We start from the raw sequence: 24467 nt of genomic DNA on the forward strand, positions 1-24467 counted from the left end.
CCTCGCAGAGGGTTATCAATACTGGCATTTCGATTTGATATTGTGCTAGACAGCATAGGTTCCACCAATCTAGATCAAGCATTTGATGCGCGAAAATCAGTCCGTTCTTTTATTGCTAAATGGCTAATGCTATCTATTACAAGTACGTAGAAGGACCTTAGTAATTTGACCTCTGACTAGGCAGACCTGATATCGACATATGTGAGAGGACTGAATGCACTAAAGACAATGATCAGGATTACCGGCCGGATTCCCCCACCACGTAGGGAACGGATTTTCCTTCCCACTGGCCCCAAAAACCGCAAAGGAGAGGATAAAAATCACAATCTGGGACCCCCCGTCCAACGCCGCCCCAATGAGGTAGTTATACTGGTTGTAAATGCGAGGCAGCCGGCGCCGAAGCCACAGCTGCGAGAACACACCCACCGCAATGGACGACCAAATCCACGATGTGTTGCCGTAATACACCTGCCCGGCAAACGAAGCGATGATCGCCGTATTGAGCGGCCAGGACCGCGTGCGCGGGCAGACCCGGACAAGACCCCAATGCAGGATTGGTAACGCAAGGCCGATGAGGAGCCCTAGCGGAACGATGAGATACGGGCCGTTCACGCCGTAGACGTCTCGAGCGAGCGCCCATGTGATGGCCTGCGAGTTCAGACTCTGCACTGTTGACCCGCTCCAGACGCTGTTTCCTGTCGGGTCGAGGAGAATAGCGCGTTGATTCGATACGATTGTCGTCATGACGGCGTAGTTGAGCCCGGCCCCTAGCAACGTGCCGTAGACTTGGGTGCCGAACATGATCCGGTGCGGAATCTTGGTGTACTGACCCACCTTGAGCCAGTTGGCCAGATTCACAGAAAGCAGGATGACCTGGTGCGACCAGCTGGCGAAGTAGAGGTTCGCCAGGGGGCGACCCGGATGGACCGCGCCAGCGATCATTTTCGAGAGCTGGTTAGTCGCGACGCCGGTTCCGTAGAGCCCGTACAGGATGCAGGAGAATGGGGCGATGAATGCGCCGAGGAGGAGGGCGACGATGTAGCCCCACGCTGGAAGGGTCGTTTCACCCTTGATGTTTACGATAAGTCCCGCGAAGAAGGCGAGGACGAACAATGCGAGGTACCACCACAGCGGGACTTCCTTGTATTTGAGCATTGCCTGGTAATGCGGGTCGGGCTGGGTTCGACTGCGGGCCTGTTTCCAGGCAATATGCATGTCCTTGCTGTAGAAGATGAGGACGTGAGTGATCAGTGCGCCGATGGCGAGGTTCTGCGTGAGGTAGCCCCAGACTGTGCTGGAGGTGAGATGCGGGATGCCCACTTCCTTCAGCTTCTCGTAGTCAATTGTGCCTCTGTCGTTGAGAATGGAAGTGGTGGAGAATTTTTTGCCGTTGCTATTGAACAGAGAGGTTGACATGAACGGGAATGACTTTGCGCTCCATGTATTCCCGTAGTAGAGACCAAGCATCACCGGATAAAAGATCAGGTAACCGATCCACGAGTTGAGTTGCTGCTTCAAAGGTAATGACAGGTAGGTGCTCTGGATGTACTGCCAGTCGAGACCAAAGTTCAACAGACCCAGGCCCTCGTTAGACGATGCTCCCCCAAACACTGTCGTAAAGACAGTCCGGATATGCTGAGGAGCGCGCATTGAAGCCAGGCAGAAGATTGAGAAGCCCCCGAGCCAGGTTATAATATACGCAGGGAAGATCTCCCAAACAGCAGCAAGCCCTAGAGCCCACCCAAACTTGATCAAACGGCCTCGGTTGGCCCGTTGGTCGAAATGGAGGTTCTGAAAGAGGACCACCTGCGGAAGCGTGGACCAGTAGACCATTTCAGCTGGATAGACGATCAGTGGCCGCAGAAGTCCAGCCAGGACAAAGCCACAAAGTGAGATGGAGAATGTTCCCAGCACTGCAGTCGTCGCCGAGACGCTGATGTTGTAGAATAGACGCTCGACGGCGTAGACCTCCACCCCAGAAAGACCATTGTTACCAGATGAAGCAATGAGAGACGCAACGACATGTTCTTTGATGCCGAAGGGCTGTCCAAAATTCAGGAATTGGAGTGTGCGTTGCAGCCATTTCAATCGACACCTGTCTGGGCGTGGAGTAAGCAACGCCCACGCTTGTCCAACCACATACACAAGAACTAGAAACGACTGTTACAAGGGTAGCCAGAGCTCGCTGAGGAATCGACTTACGCTGCATGAAGATTGCCGACACCTGCATCTGCGTGGGCTTAAAGGTATAAAGCATCGTAATCACGCTCGAAAGCGCAGTGAACGCGGAGCCCAGGACGATCGATCGAAAGGTTAACGCAGGATCGCTGTCATCTCTCACAGAGACGATGAACCTGGAGACATCGGCGCCTGTTGGGTTAGTCCATTGCGGTTGCAGTGGCCAGCATGCATGCTTACCGTTTCGAATGACGGGGTGTCCCTTGATATATTCAGCATCGTTTGGCTGCGAGCCCGGGGTTTCTGCGCTCTCGGTTTCTTGAGTAACATCCTTTGCTTGCTTTTCAGATCCGTCCTTGTACGGCTCTTCTGGCTCTATACCTTTGTTGACCGCTGAGGCATTCCTGTCATCCATCGTATTAACAGTTTCTGATATGCCCAGGGTCGATGTGTCGGTTAGGAGCAGAACCAACTATATGTATGAACGGATCCTACGTTAAAAAGAGGAGAAGAGGATTTTGAGCCAGGTGATTAGTTCTATTTCCTACGTTACATCCAGGCTGCACGGATGAGGGGTTGTGCATAATATCCTAGCATGTCGCCATTGAAACTAATGCATGGTCGATGTCGAAGCATTTTTTATGGGCAAATAAGCTCCTAGATTTATATATTAAGTGCATCGAAGCATTTCCAAACTACTTCTGAGATTGCGAATCATCCTTGTCATTGGATAGATCTGCGTCCGTATCTCACCACACAGGCTAAGAATCGCATCATGAAGCCATGCTGATGCGCCTGCCTCATTTTACCTAGCGCCTGGCTTCTGATCTCTCGAGGATCGGGTCTATAATGACCTTTCTTGAATAAAATAAGCATAAAATAAGAGTCAACCCACTACATAAATAGGTTGTCCCATTGCTAGGTGTGGAACAAGACAACAATATGAGGAAGACATCTAATGCCTTACATAATAAACTCAGCCAATATTAAATCATTCAGACTATGCTTAAGCTATTAATACTAAATAAAAACATTATAATAACATGGAGGAGAGCTTCTGCGGCATTAGGATGCTATATATAGGAGAAATCATGAAGTAGAAATCTATAAGCATAAACTCTGTTAAAACAACACATCTATGCATGAGATTTATTTACTAATTATTGGATTACTTCTGTCAAATATCCACCTAGCCATTAAAGCATAGAGTTTGTGAGTAGAACATCACACTAATTTAGATATAGCATGGACTCAACGACCATCGACTGTGGTGCCGAGGGCAATGCTAGGGCCGACTGACAGCCAGTGGAATTCAAGAAGGCCTGATAATTGCCATTTGCGGCAAGGATGCCATTTGAGACAGCTTATTATCAATCCAGAAGAACTTGTCTCGAAATCGGTCGTACTGCCCCCTTTTGACGGCTGTCAATCCAGTATGGCGGTTAGACTGGAACCTACTTTAGAAGTTCAGATGTGGAAATGAATTCCAGAATCCCTAGCCGGGGTAGCTGCATCGTCCATGACACTGGGTTTACTAGAAGCTTAAGCAGTTTTTAAAAACTTTCTTCGGCAGACAAGTGTATGCAGTACCCAGTCAGCCCGCAACGTGTGAAGTGTTGTGGACATAAACTCTCCTGCCAAGCTGCCACAAAAGCAGAGGCGTGAAGGTAGTGTAATAGATTGGTGATCAGGTAGTGGGAGGATATGACTACTGAGTAGGAAGACCTTGAAAACTGAGTTCTATGATCAGTTTAAAGGGCATGTATATGGTCAACTTCTCATAAGTGCAGCTGCTGGCTATACATCTGTCATGCGAGGCAGTCTACAGCATCATTCTATCACTGGAGAACCACCTAAAGCTTGAGAATGAGTCTAAAGAGGCATTTCTGTAGTTCTCATGATGGATGCTGTTGAATGCTTTTCTTTCCTTGTGTGTATAAGGTTCTATGAAATCATGATTCCACCATTACTAATATGAGGGACTTTGAGTTGCCTTAATCGAATCCTCTGTCTCCAGTCCCGCTCATTCAACCAGCTCATATTCTGTATGAAATGCAGAATTGTTCTTCACATAGCGCCGCTTAATATACTCCCTGATACCTCTAGCAAGATCTCGAAGACTCCCTTACACTTGTGTGATCTCTAGGAGGGCCCCTGCAGACAGCGGCCACAATGGCAGTCTGAAGCTTGAAGCGATATCGGTGACTGGATCCATGGATCGATGCTGGTATCCGCTAAGCCTGGAAACTAAATGTCTTCTCAAGATGGCACAGTGCAAGATTCGTAGGACAGAAGTATACTGCGAGAACTGGACTAGCAAGCACGAAAGTCAAGCACCAAGACAACTAGACAACTAGACAACCGTAAATCAACGCATATATTCCGGGATTATCTCTCAGTACGTATGTTAGACACTGGCAGATGTCTCTTCCAGTGGGGAATGCAAGGCAATCTTGTGTCTAATTGGTAGCTGGTAACGTTAAACTTTGTTCGAGAAAGAAATTTGCTCGAGTCTGGCGACCTGGCTATTAGCCAGCTGTGAGATAAGAACAAGGAGAATGACAGCTAACTAACTGGATACAGGCGCATGCTGAGAATGTCTCGCTCGGCAAAGTTTACCTCTAGCAAGAATAGGTCTGACCGAGTCTTGGAATTCGAGTCATGCAACTGATAGTCGACCAGGAGTCATGACCACTAATACCCTGCATGCACAAGGAATGCAAGCTTCTAATGTCAATTTCCAATGTGAATATCCATGAATCGAGGATCTACACGCCAGTCCCTTTGGCAGGTCTGTGACTTCGATCCTAAGACGATCCTTTCTCGAAGGGATTCACGCTGGAGACAAGGGGAAAGAATTTTCACAATAAACTTTTCCAAGGCGGACACTTAATCAAACAGAAAACGCCCAGAACGATATCGGCCAATCACACAGTCGGGACTTATCCCAGCAACGCCTCGGGGCTGCAAGTGATCTGGAAATGGCCAGCAGCCACGTGTGATGATATGCTGTCTGATGGGCTAAAATGAATCGTTTGCAATGGTTGAGGCTACTACTGTTCCAGTTCCAGGGAACTATCTCCCTCGTTCCCAGTAGACCGGGGTGTTCCTGAGTCCTGAGTCCTGACACTCCGCAAAGGCCGAGTGGGTTGTATAACTTATATCTGGTAGGCCCCGCCTGGGTGGCGTCTGTTCCTGAGGAATCGTTTCAACAAGTGTGCGAGTCATTACTCGTTGCTGTGAGAGGAAATGGACGACAAAGTAAAAGGAGGCTGACCCGACAGTTCTGTCTTTCAAAATCCTCCTGTATATTCTCCATGCGCACATAGGCTGCTACCGCTTGCCCGGCATCATTCCCTGTAAAAGGGCACTTTCACGATGGTTCAGGCTTCGGAGGAATGGGTGTGGATGGCCGTGGTGCTGCTCATCAGTACGTTGGTCCTCCTGTCGCCTGGGAGGTCAAGATTCTAACAGATATCGGACAGCAACGCTGCGCTATGTGTCTCGCATTCTGCAGATGGGTGTACCCCGCAACCTCCAGATGGAGGATCTCGTCATGGGGGTGGTTGTGGTACGTTGTTGCTTTTTGCAATCACTGGGAGTCCTGGATGCAATGCTAACTGCCTCTCTATAGATATTCTACATATTGCTCACCGTTTTCCTGGTCCAAGTCGACAAGTACGGCACCAACGGATTCCCCCCGAGTGAGTTCGAGACGATCGATAAAGCAACAATCCCAGACCGCGTCAAAGGCAGTAAGATGGTCGTGGCGGTCGAGCAGTTTTGGCTGGTTGTCGTCTGGGGATGCAAATGCTGTCTGCTGTTACTATACTCCACCATGACGTGAGCATCACCAACACTCTACGCACCTTTCCACCCCTAACAACGATGTGCCTTCACAGAACCGGCCTCTGGCAACACCGCATCGTCAAGGTCATCGGCGGCATCTGCGCCTTCAGCTTCCTCCTCATCGAGATCCTCTTCTTCGCCGTCTGGTGCCGCCCCTTCTCGGCGTACTGGTCCGTCCCCCCCAAGAGCGTCCAATGCTCCGTCTACACGAACCACGTCATCATCACCCTCGCCTTCAACGTCACCACCGACGTGATGATCATGGCCATCCCCCTGCCGCTCCTCATCCGCGCGAAACTCACCCTGTCGAAGAAACTCACCCTCTGCGCCGTCTTCTCCCTCGGCGCCTTCGTCATCCTCTGCTCCATCCTCTCAAAGTACTACTCCATCTCCCAGCCCTACGGCATCAAATGGCTGGAGTGGTACGTCCGCGAGGCCGCCACGGCCGTCATCGTCACCAACATCCCGCAGACCTGGACGCTCTTCCGCCGCCTCTTCAACTGGAAGTCCTTCCTCGCGCACTCGTCCTACAACCGCAGCCAGAACAAGTACGCCGACCGCCTTGACAGCTCGACGATCCACCTCTCGCGCTTCCGCGGCGGCGACAAGTCGCAGGTGCGCTCGACCATCGACCGCACCGAGTCGGGCGAGCATATCAATCGCGAGCAGCCGTTGGAGATCTGGGCCCATCGCCAGTTCCATGTGACGAACGAGGTGGATCAGGGGCGGCGGAGCGATAGTTTGAGTCACAGTAGTGCCAGTCTGGAGTTTGACACCACGGGGGCGCAGACTGGGCCGGTGCAGACGGTTGTGACGACTGTGCGGTGATCGCGGTCAAGCGATACTTGATACTTTCTGTGCCTGTGGCTATTCTACAGACGGTGTACGGCATAGATGACATAAATAATGATAGACATACATAGACTAATTCCTTCCTTGGCAGTTTGGGTTCGCAGACGGCATCTCCAGTATAGCCGTCGATCTATCCTTGCCAGCTGCGGTGGTAACTGTAGGACAATGATATTCGCGTGAGAAATTCTCGCGAGATAAGCAAACGCTGCCTGGTTAACTGATATCCGCCACAACATGCACCATGTAGCCGAGGCGTCGTCTATAAAGCATGCCTTTATGGAGTAAACGCCTGGCGCCACTCAAAACGTCCCATACGGAAGCTTGAAACTGTCCACGGCCAACTTGGAGAGCCAACTGCAAGTTCGTCAGGGTCGAAGCGCTTCTGAAATACTGCTAGCGTTCTGATCACAAAGGCATAATTAGAGTTGATGTTGAATTCGCAGCTAGATGATCAACCTGCGCACCGTGCTGTGATAGCTGAAGAAAGGTACCTTGGAGACGTTCGCAAGGAGTCTTTTGCCTCGAGGTTGATGGTAATGGAAGGCTGTGTGCTGTTACTGCAAAGGACATACGCTTCCCGGTTTGATACTCTGCAACGAGCAGAAGGGCAACAGAGTCACTCAGTTGACAGTTCTGACATCCTGGACCAGCAGCGTAAATCTACGGTCCTACTGCGTGTCCTGTTCTGTCGGTCAATCCAGATTATTCTCGTGCATAGAGGCGGCAGCGCTCATCGAGTCCCAGCTACGGAGCTGCATTTGAAATGAATATCGTACAGTATATCATTGTCGCCAGTTATGATTCAACACTGGATCCGTACTACCGACGTCCGACCGCCCATCCACATCCTGTCGTATACTGGTATGCACCGTAATGCCCTGCAATTCCACATCGGAGCTATTGCAGCTCGGCGTAGCCATTGTATTGGGAGACTTGGATGCGGTGGATGCCAATGTGCCATGCGGATCATCGATCTGCTGAAAACCATCGTTGTTAGTCCGGGATGCGGGAAAGGGAAGTTTCGAGCCGGTGGAGGGCTGCGAGTAGCCTTTGGAGACGCCGCTTTTGACCTTGCCGAGGAAGCCTTGGACGAGCGGTTTGAGGAGTGGGAGGCAGCCGCAGATGATGGCGACGTCGAGTTCGAGACAGGTCCAGATGGATTCTTTTGCGCTTGAGGCTGGTGCGGTCAGTGTCATCTTCTTATGGAACAGGGAACGAAACGCACAGGCAAGATCTGTGACGACGAAGTTGCGGAACTCGATCAGGCGCAGGAGACTGAAGATGCACACCCTGGGAACGGTCAGTTGAAGCTTTTACAACATATCAAAAGGCCATACAGTCCACCGAGAGAGAACACCAGCGTCAATGCCATCTTCTGCCGAAAGGTAATCTGCAGCCTCCACACAATGGGAATCGGTAGACAGAGAATGATGACATCCTCGACTAATGCGATCGACCCCATCGCCTGGAAGAATTGCACCTGCCCTTTCATGCAGTGTCCCTCCAACGTCTTGTCATAGTAGTATTGCACCGGCCAACATTGGAAAGTGTTGACCAGGAGCGCGGTAAGGGCCCATACAGCAATGAAGGCGATCAGACAATTGGATACGATGGCATATGCACGGACGGACCCCAGGAGACGCTTGAGGAAGACGACGATCGAGATCTTGACAAAGGCCATGGACGGGGCCCAGAACTTCTGTATCATCCAGGATCCCTGCCGCAATGCGGAATTCTGTCAGCTTGCATACCGCCATCAATGGTCTGACAGTGTGGGTCAGGACAGACATACAAATTGGATGCGATACCGCTCATCATGCGGCAGCGATGCCACTGGCACACCAACACCGTTGAAGGCAGCTACAGCGGTCAGCTCTCTGTCTGCAGATCCTCGATGAAGCGCACTCACTCTCCACCACAAAAGCCGTAGCGCAGTAGGAGAGGATCAACCCAATGCCCATCAACAGGTCTTCCAGGAAAAACCCAGCGGCCGCCAGTCGTCGGGAGAACAGACGCAACAGAAACATAATGGTGGCCACACCGGCCCCGACGATCGGCACAATGGTGAGCACATTCTTCCAGTAGGTATTCTGTTCGTGCGCCATTCTGGCGATGGAGGAGAGAAAGAAGAGATCTGAGGATCGGAATAGGGAGTAAATCAGGCCATGATCTGGCTATTTGGAAGGTTACATCGTCCTTTGCACTGCCGATGAAGAGATTGAAGAAAAGAACCTTCTCCATGTGCCCATCGCCTAAGAACAGCCACAAGAACAGCCAACAGAGAGACTTGGGGCAATACTCCGTACCATACGAAGGCCTGAGGCAACGGCCGCCATTTGCCGGGCCTACTTTCCATTCTGGGCATTAGCTTGGGTCCTGATGTTACGACTCCGGCTCTGGTTGGCTGAGAATGTTTCACAGGTGCCGATCTCTCACCGGATTAGGGAAAGTGACAGAGCTTATATGGAGGCTAAGCAGGGATGTAGGGCTGAGGTAATCCAGTACCGCACCAATCATAGCTCTTCGGTCCAGTTCCGATCGACTATTGACCTTGCTGCATTCTCATTGCTGATGTCTCACTTTTGGCCCCTTGAGGATCCATTCCATGCACGCAATCCCCTATGAGATCTCGGACCGGGCTCGGTGAAACATATGGGCTTGGTCAACTCGGCTCGATTCATTTCCACAGGGAGAAACCAATTTATCTTCCTTGTTTTCCCCCTGTCCTTCCACGTGTTGTTCCTCATCGCCAAGAAGGATCATCATGGCCTCCAGTTTGAAACCATCCGGGCTCGCCTTATTGGCTCTGCTGAGCTCGACTGTCGTCGCAGGGAAGGATGCTTGCTCAACTTGCACCTTGAATCACTTCAATGCGACGGTTGGAGGACGCGTGCAGCCGCTCACCCCCTTCTCCTTGCCCTGCTTCTCGAGCTACAATGGACACCCGGTGGCTCGCGACAGTGCGGCCTGCGCTGCCATTCAGGCCAACTACAGCGATCCGTGGCTGCGAACCAACTCTCCCAATGGCTACATGAACAATCAGGATGAGATGTGGTCGTCTGATCCCAGCAATCAGTGCCTGCTCGACAGCAGCGATCCCACTGACCCCCTGGCGTTTGTGAATGCCACCTGCCGCCAGGGCAATGTGCCCTCGCACTACCTGGAGGTGCAGAGCGCCAAGGACGTCATCGAGGCTTTCCGGTACTCGAACTGCTCCGGCAAGCGGCTGGTCATCAAGAACAGCGGCCATGATTATCTCATTCGCAGCAGTGGCCGTGACACGCTGTCCCTGTGGACTCGCAATCTGAGGTCCATGCACTACAATCCCGCGTTTGTTCCGCGTGGTTGCAACAAGACCGGTCTCAAGTACAATGCCATCACCGTCGGTGCCGGAGTCAACTTCGATGAGGCGTACACCTTTGCGCAGCAGCACAATGTCACCGTCCTGGGCGGCTACTCGTCCACCGTCGGCGTCTCGGGCGGTTGGGTCCAGAACGGCGGCCACTCCATCCTCAGTCCCGTGTACGGGCTCGGAGTGGACCGCGTCCTGGAGTTCAAGGTCGTCACGCCGGACGGTGTCTACCGCACCGCCAACGAGTACCAGAACGCCGATCTCTTCTGGGCCCTTCGTGGCGGCGGCGGCGGAACCTTTGGCGTGGTGCTCGAGAGCACCCACCTTGTCGAGCCGGCCCTCCGCTTCGTGGCGGCCAACGTCCAGTTCCCCAGCACCGCCACCAACATGCTCCCCTTCATGGACATCGTCGTCAACCACACCCTGCAATGGGCCCAGGAAGGCTGGGGCGGCCACATCACCGGCAACACCCTCGTCAACGTCTCCCCCCTGCTCACCGTCGAGCAAGCCCAGGCCTCCCTGGCCGAGGTGATCGCCTACGCCGAGGCCAACGGCGGCTCCGCCACCATCGAAGAGTTCACCTCCTGGTACGCCTTCTACGAGAAGTACGTGACCAGCAGCTCCGTCGCCGTCGGCGTCACCCGTTTCCCCGGCAGTCGGCTGATCCCCCGCTCTGTCTTCGAAACCGCCGAGGGCCGCGCCAACTTGATGGATTTCTTCGCGCTCATCCAGTCGATGGGCCAGACACCGTACATCCCCGTCGTCGGACCGGTGCTCTACAACTACACCGAGGGGTCGACGAGTGCGTCGCCCGCGTGGCGGCAGGCCATCTGGGAGCTGGGCTCCGGTGCGTCGTGGGCGTGGAACAGCACTCTCCCTACTAGGGTGCAGAAGATCGCGTCGATCCAGAACATGACTGCTGTGATTGAGGGGATTACGCCGGGTAGCGGGGCGTACAGCAATGAGGCGAACCCGTTTACGATCAACTGGCGCGAGGCGTGGTGGGGCGATAACTATGAGAGGTTGGTGAGCATTAAGAACAAGTACGATCCTCACGGGTTGTTGACTTGCTGGAAGTGCATTGGGTGGGAGGAGTCGCAGGCTGCTACCTCGCCTTTTGCTGCGTTTGTCTAGGGAGAGGGATCTAGCACTTGTATATTCGCATAATTTGTATATACAATTAATATAATAGACTGGAGAGGTATTGCTTCTAGATAGTTAGTATGCCCTAATTGGCATTGTGCAGCGCACTACTCCAATACTTAGATTAAAGATTTCGCAGTGACGGGCATGAACCAACCTCTCCAGCACGTGTTCAAGGATTAATACTTGATACATTGTAGTACAAGACTCGTCATCCTCAGAAGAGCAAGGAACAGATGCCAGTTGCACTAATGCACGTTTATATTGTCTTGCAGAATTCGGACGGGGACCCAAATAGACCACGCCGTTGAAGCACATGCTGACGCCTGTGGAACCTTAGGTCGTCTTTCAGACAACAGGAATGAGAATAGCTTAAAGCAAATGGACTTGATTCGTGGATTTCAATTGCCCTCGCCGTTGGACGGATGTAGTCGTTTTAATAGCACCTGTCACATGTCAGTAAGCTAGACTAGTTTGATATCATTTTCACTATGCAAAGTTCATCACCATGATCTTCAGTGTCTTGATCGGTAATCCTCTTCCGGACGATTCTTGGTGGGTATTATCAGGCATGAATTCCATTCCAGCTCGACATCAAGAACTAATGCAGTGGGCATATGTACTCAGGCCGGTGGCTGCAATGTTGCACCAATATCAGAGCAGGTGTAACAGGCACATGTCGCAATAGATGGCCCTGAAGCGTCTTCACTGGCGCTGTTCGTCATCTCGGTGATTTTGCTGCTGCCGGTGCATACATTGAAGTTGACAATGATATAAAGGGCCTTTGTCCGGTGCTATCGATGCAAAACGCAAAGTTCACACGGCCTCAGGAAATCCTGTACTGATTCCTTGTCTGTCATAATGGCTCGCTCGATTCCCGGGCTCCTTACTATTGCAGCATGTCTGTTTCTGACTGCTTCGGCCCATCCACTGGCGGCTAGCCTGTATCCTACCATTCTACGCAGAGATACCACGGCAGCCAGCATTGAGCCTGCGTCAGCAATTTCTCTCTACTATCAAGCCATCAACTCAAGCTCGATTGGCGCTTTCGTCCAGGCCGACTTGCAGCTCCCTTCCATCGTTCTCGAAGACGTCAATGACTTGTCGAGCGTGACCTGTTCTGCTGAGAGTGTGACGGTGACGTTCAATTCCACCGCCACATTTGACCAAGCATACTCTTCCTGGCCACGCTCAGGCTTACTGCTCGTCACCAACCACCTGGGCAATTGCGACGCCGAAGCCGAACGCGGAATATACCACGCGGCCTCTCTCCTCTTCAACCGCTCAACTCTGACCATCACCGCCTCAACAAGCAAGACCAGCCTCCAGCAACAAGCCAAGAACGTCACCATTGCCTTTGGCCAGCCTGCCCCGACTCAACGCAAGCGCGAGCTCACAACCAGCGTGGACCTCGCCTGGTCGGGAGACCTCATCCGCACCCCCGCCCTGACCATCCACGCCAACGAGGCCACCCTCGACGCGTCAGTCACCATCGACGGGATCATCCAGTACAACATCGAGACGCAGAGCGCAATATCCCTCGGCATCGACCTCGCGTTCGCCATGGACTCGGCCCTGAGCATCTCCGCCTCGGCGGCAGGCTCCTTCCTGCGCAACGCGTACACCTACAAATGGAACGCCGTCGAGGCCGCCGGCTTCTCCATCCCCGGCATCCTGACCGTCGGGCCGGTCCTGGATCTCAACGTCGGCGTGGACATGGGCATGAACGGGACCGCCGACGCCGTCAGCAACATGACCATGTCCAGCAACGGGCTGTTCCATCTCGATCTCCTCAATATGACCGAGAGTTCCGTGAGGGGTTTCTCCCCGACGGCTACCGCGACGGCGAGGCTGTCTGCCTTGGCGGACGCGCAGATGGACCCGTTCGTCGGGGCGGAGGTCGGGGTGACGGTGAATCTGTTTGAGGGACTGCTTGATCTGTCCTCTGGCTTGCAGGCCAGGGCGACGGTTGTGAATGTGTTTAGTGTCGATGCGGACATGGTCGGCGATAACGGGGATGTGACGCTGGTTCCTGGGGATGGGGATTGCGATAATGGGTACTGGTTCACAAGTGACTTTTGGTTTAATGTGACGGCGACGATGACGGCGCTGTACACGGCGGATCTGTACCATGTCGATATGCCGATGTATCAGACCTCGTGTATCTTGTTTTAGCGGTGGGTTACATTCTCGTGTCACAGCCATTTTCATTGTTAGGCTAGTTTAGACACTCATCCAGAGGGTCTAAGGGCATGCACTATCAAGGTTGTAACTCATTTCCATCCTGCATCGCCGGTCTCCTGAGACCTCTGGCCACCGCGCAGAACGTAGACCACAGTGACTCACCATCCTCGCCACGATCTCCCCCGGTTCTCTCCTTTCCTGACCTCATCCACCCCGTACAGCTAGGAACGATCATAGCAACACACTGCGCCACAAACAGCCACACGGCGACCATATCCGTCTCCGACTCGATATGATTCCGCTGCACAATCAGCTCCGTCCACAGGATAAGCGGCCAGAAGCAGAAAAGCATGAGCGCGGCCCCAGCAGGAACAGCCAGATACTTGAACCACCACTCTACCTTCCTCTCCCACCGGCGCTGGACCGCAACAACAGGCAGAACGAGCGTGATAAGCACGCCGTTGACCGCAAACAGCGAGTCCCCGATCTGCCACGCCAGGATGAACTTGCGCCACCCGGGCGTGAGCGTGCGCCACCCGAAGAAGAAGAACTGGTACGTCCCGTACCCCTCGGGCAGATTCGTCTCCCAGCTCTTCCACGCGGAGACTGTGTTGAGGATGAGCACGGCGGCGGTGCCGAGGCCCTGCAGGACGGCCATGTAGATGTTGCCCGAGGTCACCCCGCCCCAGTAGGTGAAGAGGTAGACCAGGTTGAAGTGGACGGGGAGGAGGGACAGGGCGTGCAGCTGCTTGTCGCGGACGGCTTGGTACCAGGCGATTTGGGTGTAGTAGTTGTAGGCGAGGAAGCCGAGGTTGCTGGGGCAGTTGCTGCCGATCCCGGAGAGGAATTGCGCGGGGGCGAGCATGACGCTGGTGTAGAGGAGCCAGCGGTTGGTGAGGCTGAAGCCTTGGACTACTTGGTTTGACATTTCCTTGCCGTTTTTCTGACGCTTCTCATATGGACATGCAAGGGTCAGTGTCGGGATCTATATAGGTGACAGTGGCGCAAGGCTGAAGATTTATATACAAGATTTCAGCCTCGTCGGCTCTGTTGACTTTTTGTTTGTAAGGCTGGCGAAGGTTGAATACGAGGTATGGCGTTCAGCGGCGGCCAATCGCTTCCTGCGTCTGTCAATAGTCAAGATATCATTCGCCTTCGCTTTGACTTTTTACGAAGATAGATGGTATAGTAGATATCACGCTGATGCTCGGACAATCACTCAGAAATCTATTGGTCAAGATTCTGGGCGCTGGTTGCCTCTGGCTCTGTCCGCATGCGACAACGACTCGGCATATTGTTCATCTTGTGATCTCATGAACTTTCTCTCCAGCCATGTCAGTGTGCTCGCCGATATCCAATAGCGATACATAATAAATATAGCCACAAGGTCTCGAGGGAGCTTTGATATCGGACGGTGAACGGTGGACCAAAGATCAGTTGGACACTACTTCCCAGAGTTTAACTGACAGCTTGATAGAGGAGGAACAGACAGGGTTTGAATGGTCGTGATGGGAAGAGTGGTTGATGCGTTACTATCATGATCCTGCCTCAGAGTTCCAGTGCTTGTGAAGTAGCAGCTGGTTTCCTTGGTATCATAGTTCAACATATCTGAAGACCCAGATTGATCAAAGACATGCAATATTCTCGACTCAGGGATTGATACATTGGTAATGAAGAGCCTTATTGATATAAGGACGCAGTTACAATCAAGAATCTGTCTGCAATACCCTAAGAGAGCTATTGTATGTCAATCATCATCGCCAGGGGCCTAGGGTGGACAGGAAGGTGAGAGCAAAAGAGAAGAACCCATTGATTAGCCAGCTTAGACAATTTCATAATATTTAAAAGGATTTAACTCGCAGAATCATTTTCCTTATGTGCAGTCAGAGCTACTGTTCTACCTAAGGATAAATATATCAGCTAGGAAGACTTAGCTTGTGGGATAGTCTTGCTATCTAGATGGCCCAAGCTCAGGAATATTTCCTTAGCAAGTGATGAGTAAGAATACCATATCATAACTATCATCTTCATACTGATGTGAGCTGATTTTGTTCCATCTGAACAGAGCCCCAGCAATTAACTAGGAGAGGGAGGAGCGAGTGTGGCGGTGGCCAATGAAGATGTGGCACTGCAGTCAGGTGATATTGCTTGATTTGTAATCGGATCAGGTGAGATCACCTGACCTAAATCAGTCTGGAGCGAGAAATTCCATGGATTGCTTCTAGCTGATGACGTAATGGGTTGGCAGACAACCAGGTGATAAGCCCTAGCCCTGACGCTATTCCTATTCCGGACGGGCAGAGTGGGTCTTCCAGAACAGGACAGATAGACGAAAGCAGATTTGCAGGACAATAGGCAATAATAGTCCAGAGTCTGGGGATGGATTGACCATTATCATGATCATCTGTCTATTGTGTAGACTCTACCCTTGTCTTCTTGACCCTGACTATCAAGTATCTAGTGTGGAAGGCTAAAGGATCAACAGCCACAAAGTCATTTTGCTGACGGTGAAGTGCCTGAAAGCTTGGTGGACGCTGCAGGAGCGAACCAGCGTTTTCTACCAACGCCACTGACGACTCTCGGCTCGGTCGGGATTCTCTCTGAAGGTTTTCAGGATTCTTCGTCGTCTGTCTGACTTGTAGTTGCCGAGGCCGACCCGTCTCGGTCGGTGTCATCTCTCTGGATGATGTTGGGTAGCAATGTAGGGTTATTGGCACATCAGCTCTTGTAGACATCTACTGTATGATTCTCCAGATACTCCGCATCCCTGCATTATACTGATGCATATGGCTTCACCGGTGAACTGAACAGGAATCGCCACCCCTCATTCTCCAGGTTACTGACTGTCAGCGTCCAGCTGGGGATTCCATTCCGCCCCCTTCCGGGCAGGACTAGTCTAGTGCGTAGAAAAATCTGCCGAGTCTGGAGATGTGGAGTCGTAGTCTCTCTCAAGGAATCAGTAATAATGGATCAGGATGAGGACGAGGATAGGATGAGGATGGGATGAGGATTCCTGACAATCATTACTGCATGTCTTCTCCGGCCGACACATAAACCTTGTCGCTATACTGTACAGACGATTGGCATACATCATCGCAATATAAGGCCCTGTCTGTCTCATTTGACGAACCACTCATCGTCCATCGTGGCGCTTCTTACTAAGACCCTGGACCAAGTCGCAGAATCTTCTATCTACATGAATAATCATCGCCGGTCTCGTCCACCCGATGGCCGCGTGGATCCCGAAGTTCTGCCTGCCCTTGACTCTGACTGGCCATGTGTGCTCGTCTGTCCACTGCTCGGGCCAGTCATATTCGCGGATCATCCAGAACCGATGCTGATGCTGACGGCATCTGTGTCTGTCTGTCCCCGTGCCGACTATCGTCATCTCCAGCGGGATGCGGTCCTCCCCACACTTCCTCTCCTCGTTCGTCGTTCCTGGTTCAATCAGGCTGTGTGCCTGTGGATCTTTTGCTCTGATTTTTCCTCGCCCGGGCAGGGAACTGACCAACATAAATAAGCCCTCGTCTCGCCTCTGATCGTTTCCTTTTTCTTCCTTTTCCCGTACTCAACCATTTCTGGGCTTTTACCTTACGCTACGGAGTACAACACCCAGCTTCCCTTTATGTTTATACTATCTTCGCTTTACCAAAAGGAATAAACAACATGGGTCTCGAGACAGAAACCCACCATGGGGAGTCCATCACCCCGGCCCCCCAGCCTCAATACTCCAGCTCCGACTCGGTGGCTGCGCAGAAGCCCCTGGATCCCGGAGTCAACACCCCCATCCCCCGCCTGACCCTCCGATCCACCATCATGGGCCTGTTCGTCTCCATGGGAGGTCTGCTGTTCGGATACGACACCGGTCAGATCTCCGGTTTCCAGGAGATGAGCAACTACCTGCAGCGGTATGGTGAATACAGTGACGGCAAGTACGGCTTCAGCCACGTTCGCTCCGGTCTCATCGTCGGTCTGCTGTCCATCGGTACCTTGATCGGTGCTCTGGCCGGTGCTCCCATCGCCGATAAGCTGGGTCGCAAGTGGTCCATCACCCTGTGGAACATCATCCTGATCGTCGGTATCATCGTGCAAATCACCTCTCCCTCCGGTCACTGGTGGCAGATGGTCGTCGGCCGTTGGGTGACCGGTCTGGGGGTCGGTGGCTGCTCGCTGCTCGTCCCCATGTACCAGGGCGAGAGTGCCCCGCGTCACATCCGTGGTGCCATGATCAGCTGCTACCAGCTGTTCGTGACCCTGGGTATCTTCCTGGCCTACCTGATCAACTTGGGGACTGAGAGTCTGGACGGCACCGCCCAGTGGCGCATTACCCTGGGCCTAACCTTTTTCTTCTCGCTTGTGCTGGGCGGCGGCATGGCCTTCTTCCCTGAATCCCCTCGCTTCGAGTACCGTCACGGCAAGATCGACAGCGCCCGTCGCACCATGTCCAAGCTGTACGGTGTGCCCGAGAACCACCGCGTCATTGTTCAGGAACTCTACGAGATCCAGAAGCAGCTCGACGCCGAGTCCGAGTCGCAGGTCTGGCACGAGTTCCTGACCGCCCCGCGCATGTTCTACCGTGTCGCCCTGGGTATGCTCCTGCAGTGCCTGCAGCAGCTCACCGGCGCCAACTACTTCTTCTACTACGTATGTCCCTCTCCCATATCTTCATCCTGCCTTCATCCTGCCATGCTGACGGAACGGAAAAAGGGAACAACCATCTTCCAAGGAGCCGGTCTCTCCAACAGCTTCATCACCTCCGTCATCCTCGGCGCCGTCAACTTCGTCACCACCTTTGGCGGTCTGTACGTGGTCGAGAACTTTGGCCGCCGCAAATCCCTCATCTTCGGCGCGGGCTTCATGTTCTGCATGTTCATTATCTTCGCCTCCATCGGCCACTTCAAGCTCGACGTCCACACCCCCACCAACACCCCCGAGGTCGGCAAGGGTATGATTGTCGTCGCCTGCTTCTTCATTGCGTATGTCCTTCCCTCCCTCCCTACCCTCCACCTTTTCTTCTCTCTAAACTAATGAATCAATCAGTGCATTCGCTATGACCTGGGGTCCCATGGTCTGGGCCATCGTCGCCGAGCTCTTCCCCTCCAAGTACCGCGCCAAGGGCATGGCCCTGGCCACCGCCTCCAACTGGCTCTGGAACTTCCTCCTGAGCTTCTTCACCCCCTTCATCACCGGCGCCATCGACTTCGCCTACGGCTACGTCTTCGCGGGCTGTCTGCTCGTCGCGGCGTTCGTCGTCTACTTCTGCGTTATCGAGGGCAAGGGCCGCACGCTCGAGGAGATCGACTGGATGTATCTGAACCATGTGGCGCCGTGGAAGAGCAGCAAGTTTGAGATCCCGGCGACGGAGTGGGAGGAGGGAGCTCCTCGGGGCCGGAAGGAGGAGCAGAGCTACCATGCGGAGATTGCCTAGTTTGATCTGCATTGCTTGGAGTCGGTTGGTTTGAGGGTGGAGTATATACTACGCTTCGTGCATATAGATTTGCTTTGGATATGATACCATGATGAATATAGAGTTATTGTCTTTGTTTCTGTTTCGAGTATTTTCCTTGTAGATCTTTGTCCAGCGCGTTCCATGAACCTGTTACCTCTCAGAGTATTCAGTCCTTGGACTTCGAATCATGCGGTGGTCAATTGCATTCATTTAAGAATAGCTGACTAGCGACACGTAGCAGCAAAAGGCTAGCTAACCATAAGGATGTACATCCACTGTGTAGTGAGTGCATAAGGAGCGACAACAGCATGCACTAATAATCCATATCATGGGGACAAAATGTAGAAGAGAGTTCACTCAGTTACCATGAGCATAGAGCTATCAGATCCGGGACATCACCAAACACACTCCTCCGCTGCAGATGTCGCCGGGGGAACACTATTCCCATTAGAAGACAGACATACACACTAGGGAACTATGGCTTCTTACCTGATTGCCACAGGCACCGCAGTTCAATGGGTCCGTAGTGGTGTCAGTGCACAGGCCATCACAGTCTGTCAGATTGTCTGGACAGCCACATGTACCACCCGTGCAGATCTGACTGAAGGTGCACTATTGCCATTGTCAGTATTAACATATCAAGTACTGGAAACTGGGACAGACCTGATTTCCACAAGCACCGCAGTTCAATGGGTCCATAGTGGTGTCAGTGCAGACTCCACCACAGTCTGTTAGATTATTTGGACAGCCACATGTGCCAGCTGCGCAGATCTGGCCGTCAGTGCACTATTGGCCATTGTTAGTATTAGTATTCTAATATATCGAGTATTCGCTATGAAGCTGGGACGGACCTGATTTCCACAAGCACCACAGTTTAAGGGGTCAGTAGTAGTATCAGTGCAGACACCATCACAGTCTATCAGATCATCTGGACATCCACATGTGCTGTCTGTGCAGGTTTCATCATCTGGACACTATTTAGTTTATCAGTATCCCCGATATATCAAGTACTTTAAAAGACCTGGGACGGACCTGATTTCCACAAGCACCGCAGTTCAAAGGGTCAGTAGTGGTATCAATGCAGATACCATCGCAGTCTGTCAGATCATCTGGGCAGCCACATATGCTATCCGTGCATGTCTGACCATCTGGACACTGTTTGGCCATTATCAGTATGCTAAGCCATACCCATGATCTCACAAGGCTCAAGAACCAACCTGAGTTCCACAAGCGCCACAGTTCAACGGGTCAGTCGTGGTGTCAGTGCAGACACCATTGCACTCGGTCTGGCCCGGAGGGCACACTTGACAGACTCCACCAACGCAAGGTTGTCCATCAGGACACTGCCAGTCGCAGGACAAGGTGAGCTTCCTAAAACTGGAACCAGGGACCTGCAGCTATACTCACCACATTACCACATGCACCGCAGTTGTTCGGATCAGTTGTAAGGTCAACGCAGACACCACTACACTCAGTCTGGTCCGGAGGACACACTGTCTGACAAACTCCACCAACACAGAGTTGTCCATCAGGGCACTGTCATAAGGACAAGGTGAGCTTCCTCAGGAACGGAATAATGGAACAGGGCTAGTTTCATACCACATTATCACACGCACCGCAGTTATTAGGATCAGTAGTGAGATCAACACAGACACCATTGCACACCGTCTGGTCTGGAGGACACACTGTCTCACAGACTCCACTGACACAAAGCTGTTCAACAGGGCACTGCCATTTGCAGGACCAGGTAAGCTTCCTGAGTGATGGAACAAGGCTCTATACATACCACATTACCACACGCACCGCAGTTGTTGGGATCAGTGTTCAGGTCAGTACAGGTGTCACCACACACTGTCTGGCCTGGCGCACACACTTGGCAGACACCATCAGTGCAAACTTCATTCTCTGAACACTGCTGCAAGTCACTATGTATACCCCTGTCGCAGGACCCAATGGACATACCACAATGCCACACCCCCCGCAGTTTGCAGGATCACTGAGAACATCCTGGCACAGACCGTTGCAGCAATCCGAGCTAGGCGGGCACTGTCACATGCGTAAGCATATCTCCATAAGTAAGGCTTGATGCTGCTTACCGCAATATCGCATGCCCCGCAAGAGTCATGGCATGTCTGGAGGTGGGTGCAGACGCCATTGCAGCAGGCGTCGCCGCTAGGGCACTGCAGGAACCTGAATCAGATCATATCCGTCCGAGTGTGAGCAGCAGGGTCTAGACGTACCACGGTGCCGCAAGCTCCGCAGTTGTTAGGGTCGCTGGTTGGATCGACACATTGGCCACTGCATTCCATATTCGGAGGCAGGCAGACGAAGATACAGATACTATTAACGCAAGAAGGGGTCTCTGGAGGACACTATTGGTACAGGGCGAGTTAGAAGTGGCCTGCACTCATGTTGAAAGAATACATACCACAATGCCGCATCCTCCGCAGTTGTTGGGATCGGTGGATGAATCAACACAGTCAAATCCGCATCCTATCTGCGGAGGCATGCAGAGGGGGTCGCAAATGCCGCCATTGCAGATGGCATTCTCTGGGGGGCACTACGAAGCATCGTTAGCTAAGAGGAAAATACATCTGCTTCAGATGGAGCTGGCATATACGTACAACAGTATTGCAGGTACCGCAGTGCTCGGGGTTTGTCTGTAGATCCACACACAGATCATCGCAGCACGTAAGAAGCGGAGGACACTACAAGAGTTGTCAGCCACAGCAGTGTAAGCCCGGAAAACTGGACGTACGAATCCACTACAGAGACAACCATTTGGGTTCAAGACACACTGTCGGCTTGAAGTTAACACCCATGAGGTGGAGACAAGGAAGAAGATCCTACCGCTGGATTGGCACCGGCTTTGACATCCCTTGCATGTGGGGGAAATCTAACACCGGCATATGCCACGGACACAATGCCTGCTGCAAATCAGAGATTGATGCCGGCGAGTAGGGGACAGATAACGAACCGCTGAAAAGGAGGAAGAACAACGAGCGCTTCGTCATCTTTGAGTGGGCAGACTGGGAGTGGTGCTTTCAACGAGGGTGGTGAGCCTGTGGTGTGAGATCACGCTGAAATGGTGTGATCCAACGAAGGTTTATATAGATGGCTAGATGTCCAGATTACCATATGCACCGAGTTAATGCTGATATGCTGCCCACCGATGACAGCACAGTTTGAAACACAAGGTTTGGTATTAATATGAGGCCAATGCATCCTGATTTGCCCTTGGGAGACATGTTTAGCAATCGCCTGCCGACCCCCCATAACGCAGGGAAGAGAAATCAGCACTAAGCCTTGTACTATACAAGTGCTTAATTTCAACCGAAGTGCAGATGGACCTCAACTAGGCTGGTCCAGTCAATTTGCAGGTCTAATGCAGTCTTCCTTCTTGTCAGTGAACAATATAGTACTCAGGGTAGTACTGCACATTGAGACATAGACCTAGTACAGAGCTAACAGTCTTTCCCTGCTAGGACTCTAGTGCCACCCATTATGATCTGCTCAATGCGCCTTCATGGCGGAGCTTGCTGATGTTGAAAGTGAATTTGATTATTAGTTTAATTACCACCTACAGCAATGCAAAAGAATGGTTGCTGTAATCCGACTACCTGGCCGCGAAGCGCAGCCTTTCTGGCAATACCGCTAGATTTCAGGAGGAACGAATATCCATTGCTTCCTGGAGTCTCAGAAGTGGAGACCTGACCTGTCGAACTAAGCAGCCTAATGTTACATGGCATTCTAGGGCACAGGCGTTCAAGCCAGCAGCATGGGAGGGATCATGAGCATGGCTGTGATGCTGTGCAACCACCATGTTGAGAATGGCGCTGTGACCCATATGGACTACCATCACTATAATCTGCATCTGCTGTTGAATTTTGGGCAAGGCAGCTATAATAATATGCAGCGGACAATGCTTCTATACATTGTTAATGAGCAGATAATTTGATAGAGCAGTTGTCATCTTTGTGTTGAGACACTAGTAACTCTCTGGCACTAAAGTCATGGACATGAGAATAGGTTTGCAAGTGATACCTTGTATAACCCAACAATAAACAGTGGCACATGAGTTTCCCAAGGCCCTGAATACCAGTCCTATGTCTTACGACTTCGATGTCACTGTCACCAGTCTTCTCCGGACTGGTCCAACCACGCCTTGACACTTTTTGCTTGGTGGCAAGATTCCATCAATCCTCTCCAGTCAATGAGCAGGTCCAAGTAAATGAGCAAGCTTGGCACTGGCGCCCAGAGCCGAGCGTACTCTATAATCGATTGCCATGTCAACAGCGATACATTCAGATCACCGAGTGGACAACAGCATTGACGGAGTCGAACATGCGGTGGCGCCATGTCTACAGGTTATCCGATGAAGTCAGATTGATCCACTTACATTCACTTCGAAGCAATCACTGGGGGTTCACTTCACATCAATCCTATGACCTTGGCGAGAACTCAGACCAAAGTATCCGATAATTTCTTGGCCCAGAAGACGAACGGCTTGCTGCATTCGAGAAGCACATTTCTTGAGGGGAGATGCGCTGATTGCGCACAATACAACAGAATCTGTCTTGATTCAGTGGCAAATCGTGTAGAAACTCTCCAGCATGCCTGGCTGAGCTGGATCATGACTCGCGACGCAGTACCGAGGCACGATGTCTGTCTGATCACGGTGAGAAGGTGGCGGAAGCTGGCAGAAATACAATGTCAGTGGCATTCCCGCCAGCGCAACGGTGTCCCAAGGCAATGATAACGCTCATTCTGGTGAACAATCTATATGTGGCAGGGTATAGTACGAGTGAGAAAATGAAGTCCGACGATGTATATTCGATGACCTGCAACAGACCAACCATACCCACCACGAAGGCTTTCATCTTAGTATCCGGTGTCATTCACCCACAATAACTTAACTGATCAAGTATACGACGTCGGCCGTCCTGTGTTTTCGACGACCGAGCCGATTGCACTTCGGAAATCTCGTCTTTGGCATAGTGATGTCTGGCCTTGATTGCTAGGCGAGCCTCTACAGCAGACAGCCTCTTTCAACAAGCAATCCTGGTAGTTCGAGTCAGTCGTTGAGACACCGTCGAAGTGAAGGGAAAGCTATTATGAGCTGCATAGCACGCATTAGTAGCGCTCTAATGCAGCAGGAATAATACGCCGAGAATAATTCAGAGCAAATAGCTATCTGTTGAACGGAACCTCGAAGATAGGTATGTGTCCTGACTTGTAAAAGGACTTTGAATATGCTTCATCCTGCATCACTTTGATTTGTACTGACGCACTCATATTGACAGGAGCTCTGTTCAGCAGTTCAGCAGTTCAGCAGCGAAAAGTAGTGCATCCCTGAGCATTCAACAAGCAGTTTCGATGAGGCAGAAGGCCAAGTCCCTGCTTCCAGTGAGACTACTTTCGCTCGAAGCGGCATTTGAACGCCTTCTTGCAAACAGCCCC

At 52.1% G+C, this 24467-nt stretch overlaps 8 protein-coding genes across 8 annotated transcripts; 4 read left to right on the forward strand and 4 right to left on the reverse strand.

The window, feature by feature from the left end:
- Positions 1-219: 219 nt before the first annotated feature.
- On the reverse strand, positions 220-2593 carry CDV56_104047 (OPT family oligopeptide transporter; the record flags this gene model as incomplete). Its single annotated transcript, XM_026757666.1, has 3 exons — positions 220-2150; positions 2203-2370; positions 2419-2593. The coding sequence occupies 3 exons, from the start codon at positions 2591-2593 to the stop codon at positions 220-222; spliced, it is 2274 nt and encodes a 757-aa protein (XP_026618561.1).
- A 2963-nt stretch (positions 2594-5556) lies between these two features.
- CDV56_104576 (putative UbiD family decarboxylase) lies at positions 5557-6855 on the forward strand (the record flags this gene model as incomplete). The annotated part of the gene is made up of 4 exons (XM_026758195.1): positions 5557-5608; positions 5664-5749; positions 5813-6021; positions 6081-6855. The coding sequence occupies 4 exons, from the start codon at positions 5557-5559 to the stop codon at positions 6853-6855; spliced, it is 1122 nt and encodes a 373-aa protein (XP_026618562.1).
- Positions 6856-7661: 806 nt separating this feature from the next.
- Positions 7662-8984, reverse strand: CDV56_104744 (uncharacterized protein; the record flags this gene model as incomplete). The annotated part of the gene is made up of 5 exons (XM_026758363.1): positions 7662-8056; positions 8105-8169; positions 8217-8596; positions 8672-8739; positions 8789-8984. 5 exons carry the CDS (start codon positions 8982-8984, stop codon positions 7662-7664), a joined length of 1104 nt encoding a protein of 367 aa, XP_026618563.1.
- A 659-nt stretch (positions 8985-9643) lies between these two features.
- On the forward strand, positions 9644-11365 carry CDV56_104910 (uncharacterized protein; the record flags this gene model as incomplete). Its single annotated transcript, XM_026758529.1, has 1 exon — positions 9644-11365. The coding sequence occupies one exon, from the start codon at positions 9644-9646 to the stop codon at positions 11363-11365; it is 1722 nt and encodes a 573-aa protein (XP_026618564.1).
- Positions 11366-12235: 870 nt separating this feature from the next.
- CDV56_105117 (uncharacterized protein) lies at positions 12236-13549 on the forward strand (the record flags this gene model as incomplete). The annotated part of the gene is made up of 1 exon (XM_026758736.1): positions 12236-13549. The coding sequence occupies one exon, from the start codon at positions 12236-12238 to the stop codon at positions 13547-13549; it is 1314 nt and encodes a 437-aa protein (XP_026618565.1).
- An 85-nt stretch (positions 13550-13634) lies between these two features.
- Positions 13635-14423, reverse strand: CDV56_105227 (uncharacterized protein; the record flags this gene model as incomplete). Its single annotated transcript, XM_026758846.1, has 1 exon — positions 13635-14423. One exon carries the CDS (start codon positions 14421-14423, stop codon positions 13635-13637), a length of 789 nt encoding a protein of 262 aa, XP_026618566.1.
- A 2801-nt stretch (positions 14424-17224) lies between these two features.
- On the forward strand, positions 17225-18986 carry CDV56_105509 (sugar porter family MFS transporter; the record flags this gene model as incomplete). The annotated part of the gene is made up of 3 exons (XM_026759128.1): positions 17225-18202; positions 18266-18534; positions 18599-18986. The coding sequence occupies 3 exons, from the start codon at positions 17225-17227 to the stop codon at positions 18984-18986; spliced, it is 1635 nt and encodes a 544-aa protein (XP_026618567.1).
- Positions 18987-19388: 402 nt separating this feature from the next.
- Positions 19389-22021, reverse strand: CDV56_105682 (putative extracellular cysteine-rich protein; the record flags this gene model as incomplete). Its single annotated transcript, XM_026759301.1, has 17 exons — positions 19389-19445; positions 19497-19619; positions 19671-19793; positions 19859-19981; positions 20040-20162; positions 20225-20350; positions 20415-20543; positions 20607-20735; positions 20794-20919; positions 20970-21053; positions 21104-21187; positions 21248-21379; positions 21436-21567; positions 21632-21715; positions 21766-21804; positions 21858-21934; positions 21985-22021. The coding sequence occupies 17 exons, from the start codon at positions 22019-22021 to the stop codon at positions 19389-19391; spliced, it is 1728 nt and encodes a 575-aa protein (XP_026618568.1).
- Between the last annotated feature and the right edge of the window lie 2446 nt (positions 22022-24467).

The sequence above is a fragment of the Aspergillus thermomutatus genome (genome assembly GCF_002237265.1).
Source record: "Aspergillus thermomutatus strain HMR AF 39 chromosome Unknown NODE_6, whole genome shotgun sequence".
NCBI classification, from domain to species: domain Eukaryota; kingdom Fungi; phylum Ascomycota; class Eurotiomycetes; order Eurotiales; family Aspergillaceae; genus Aspergillus; species Aspergillus thermomutatus.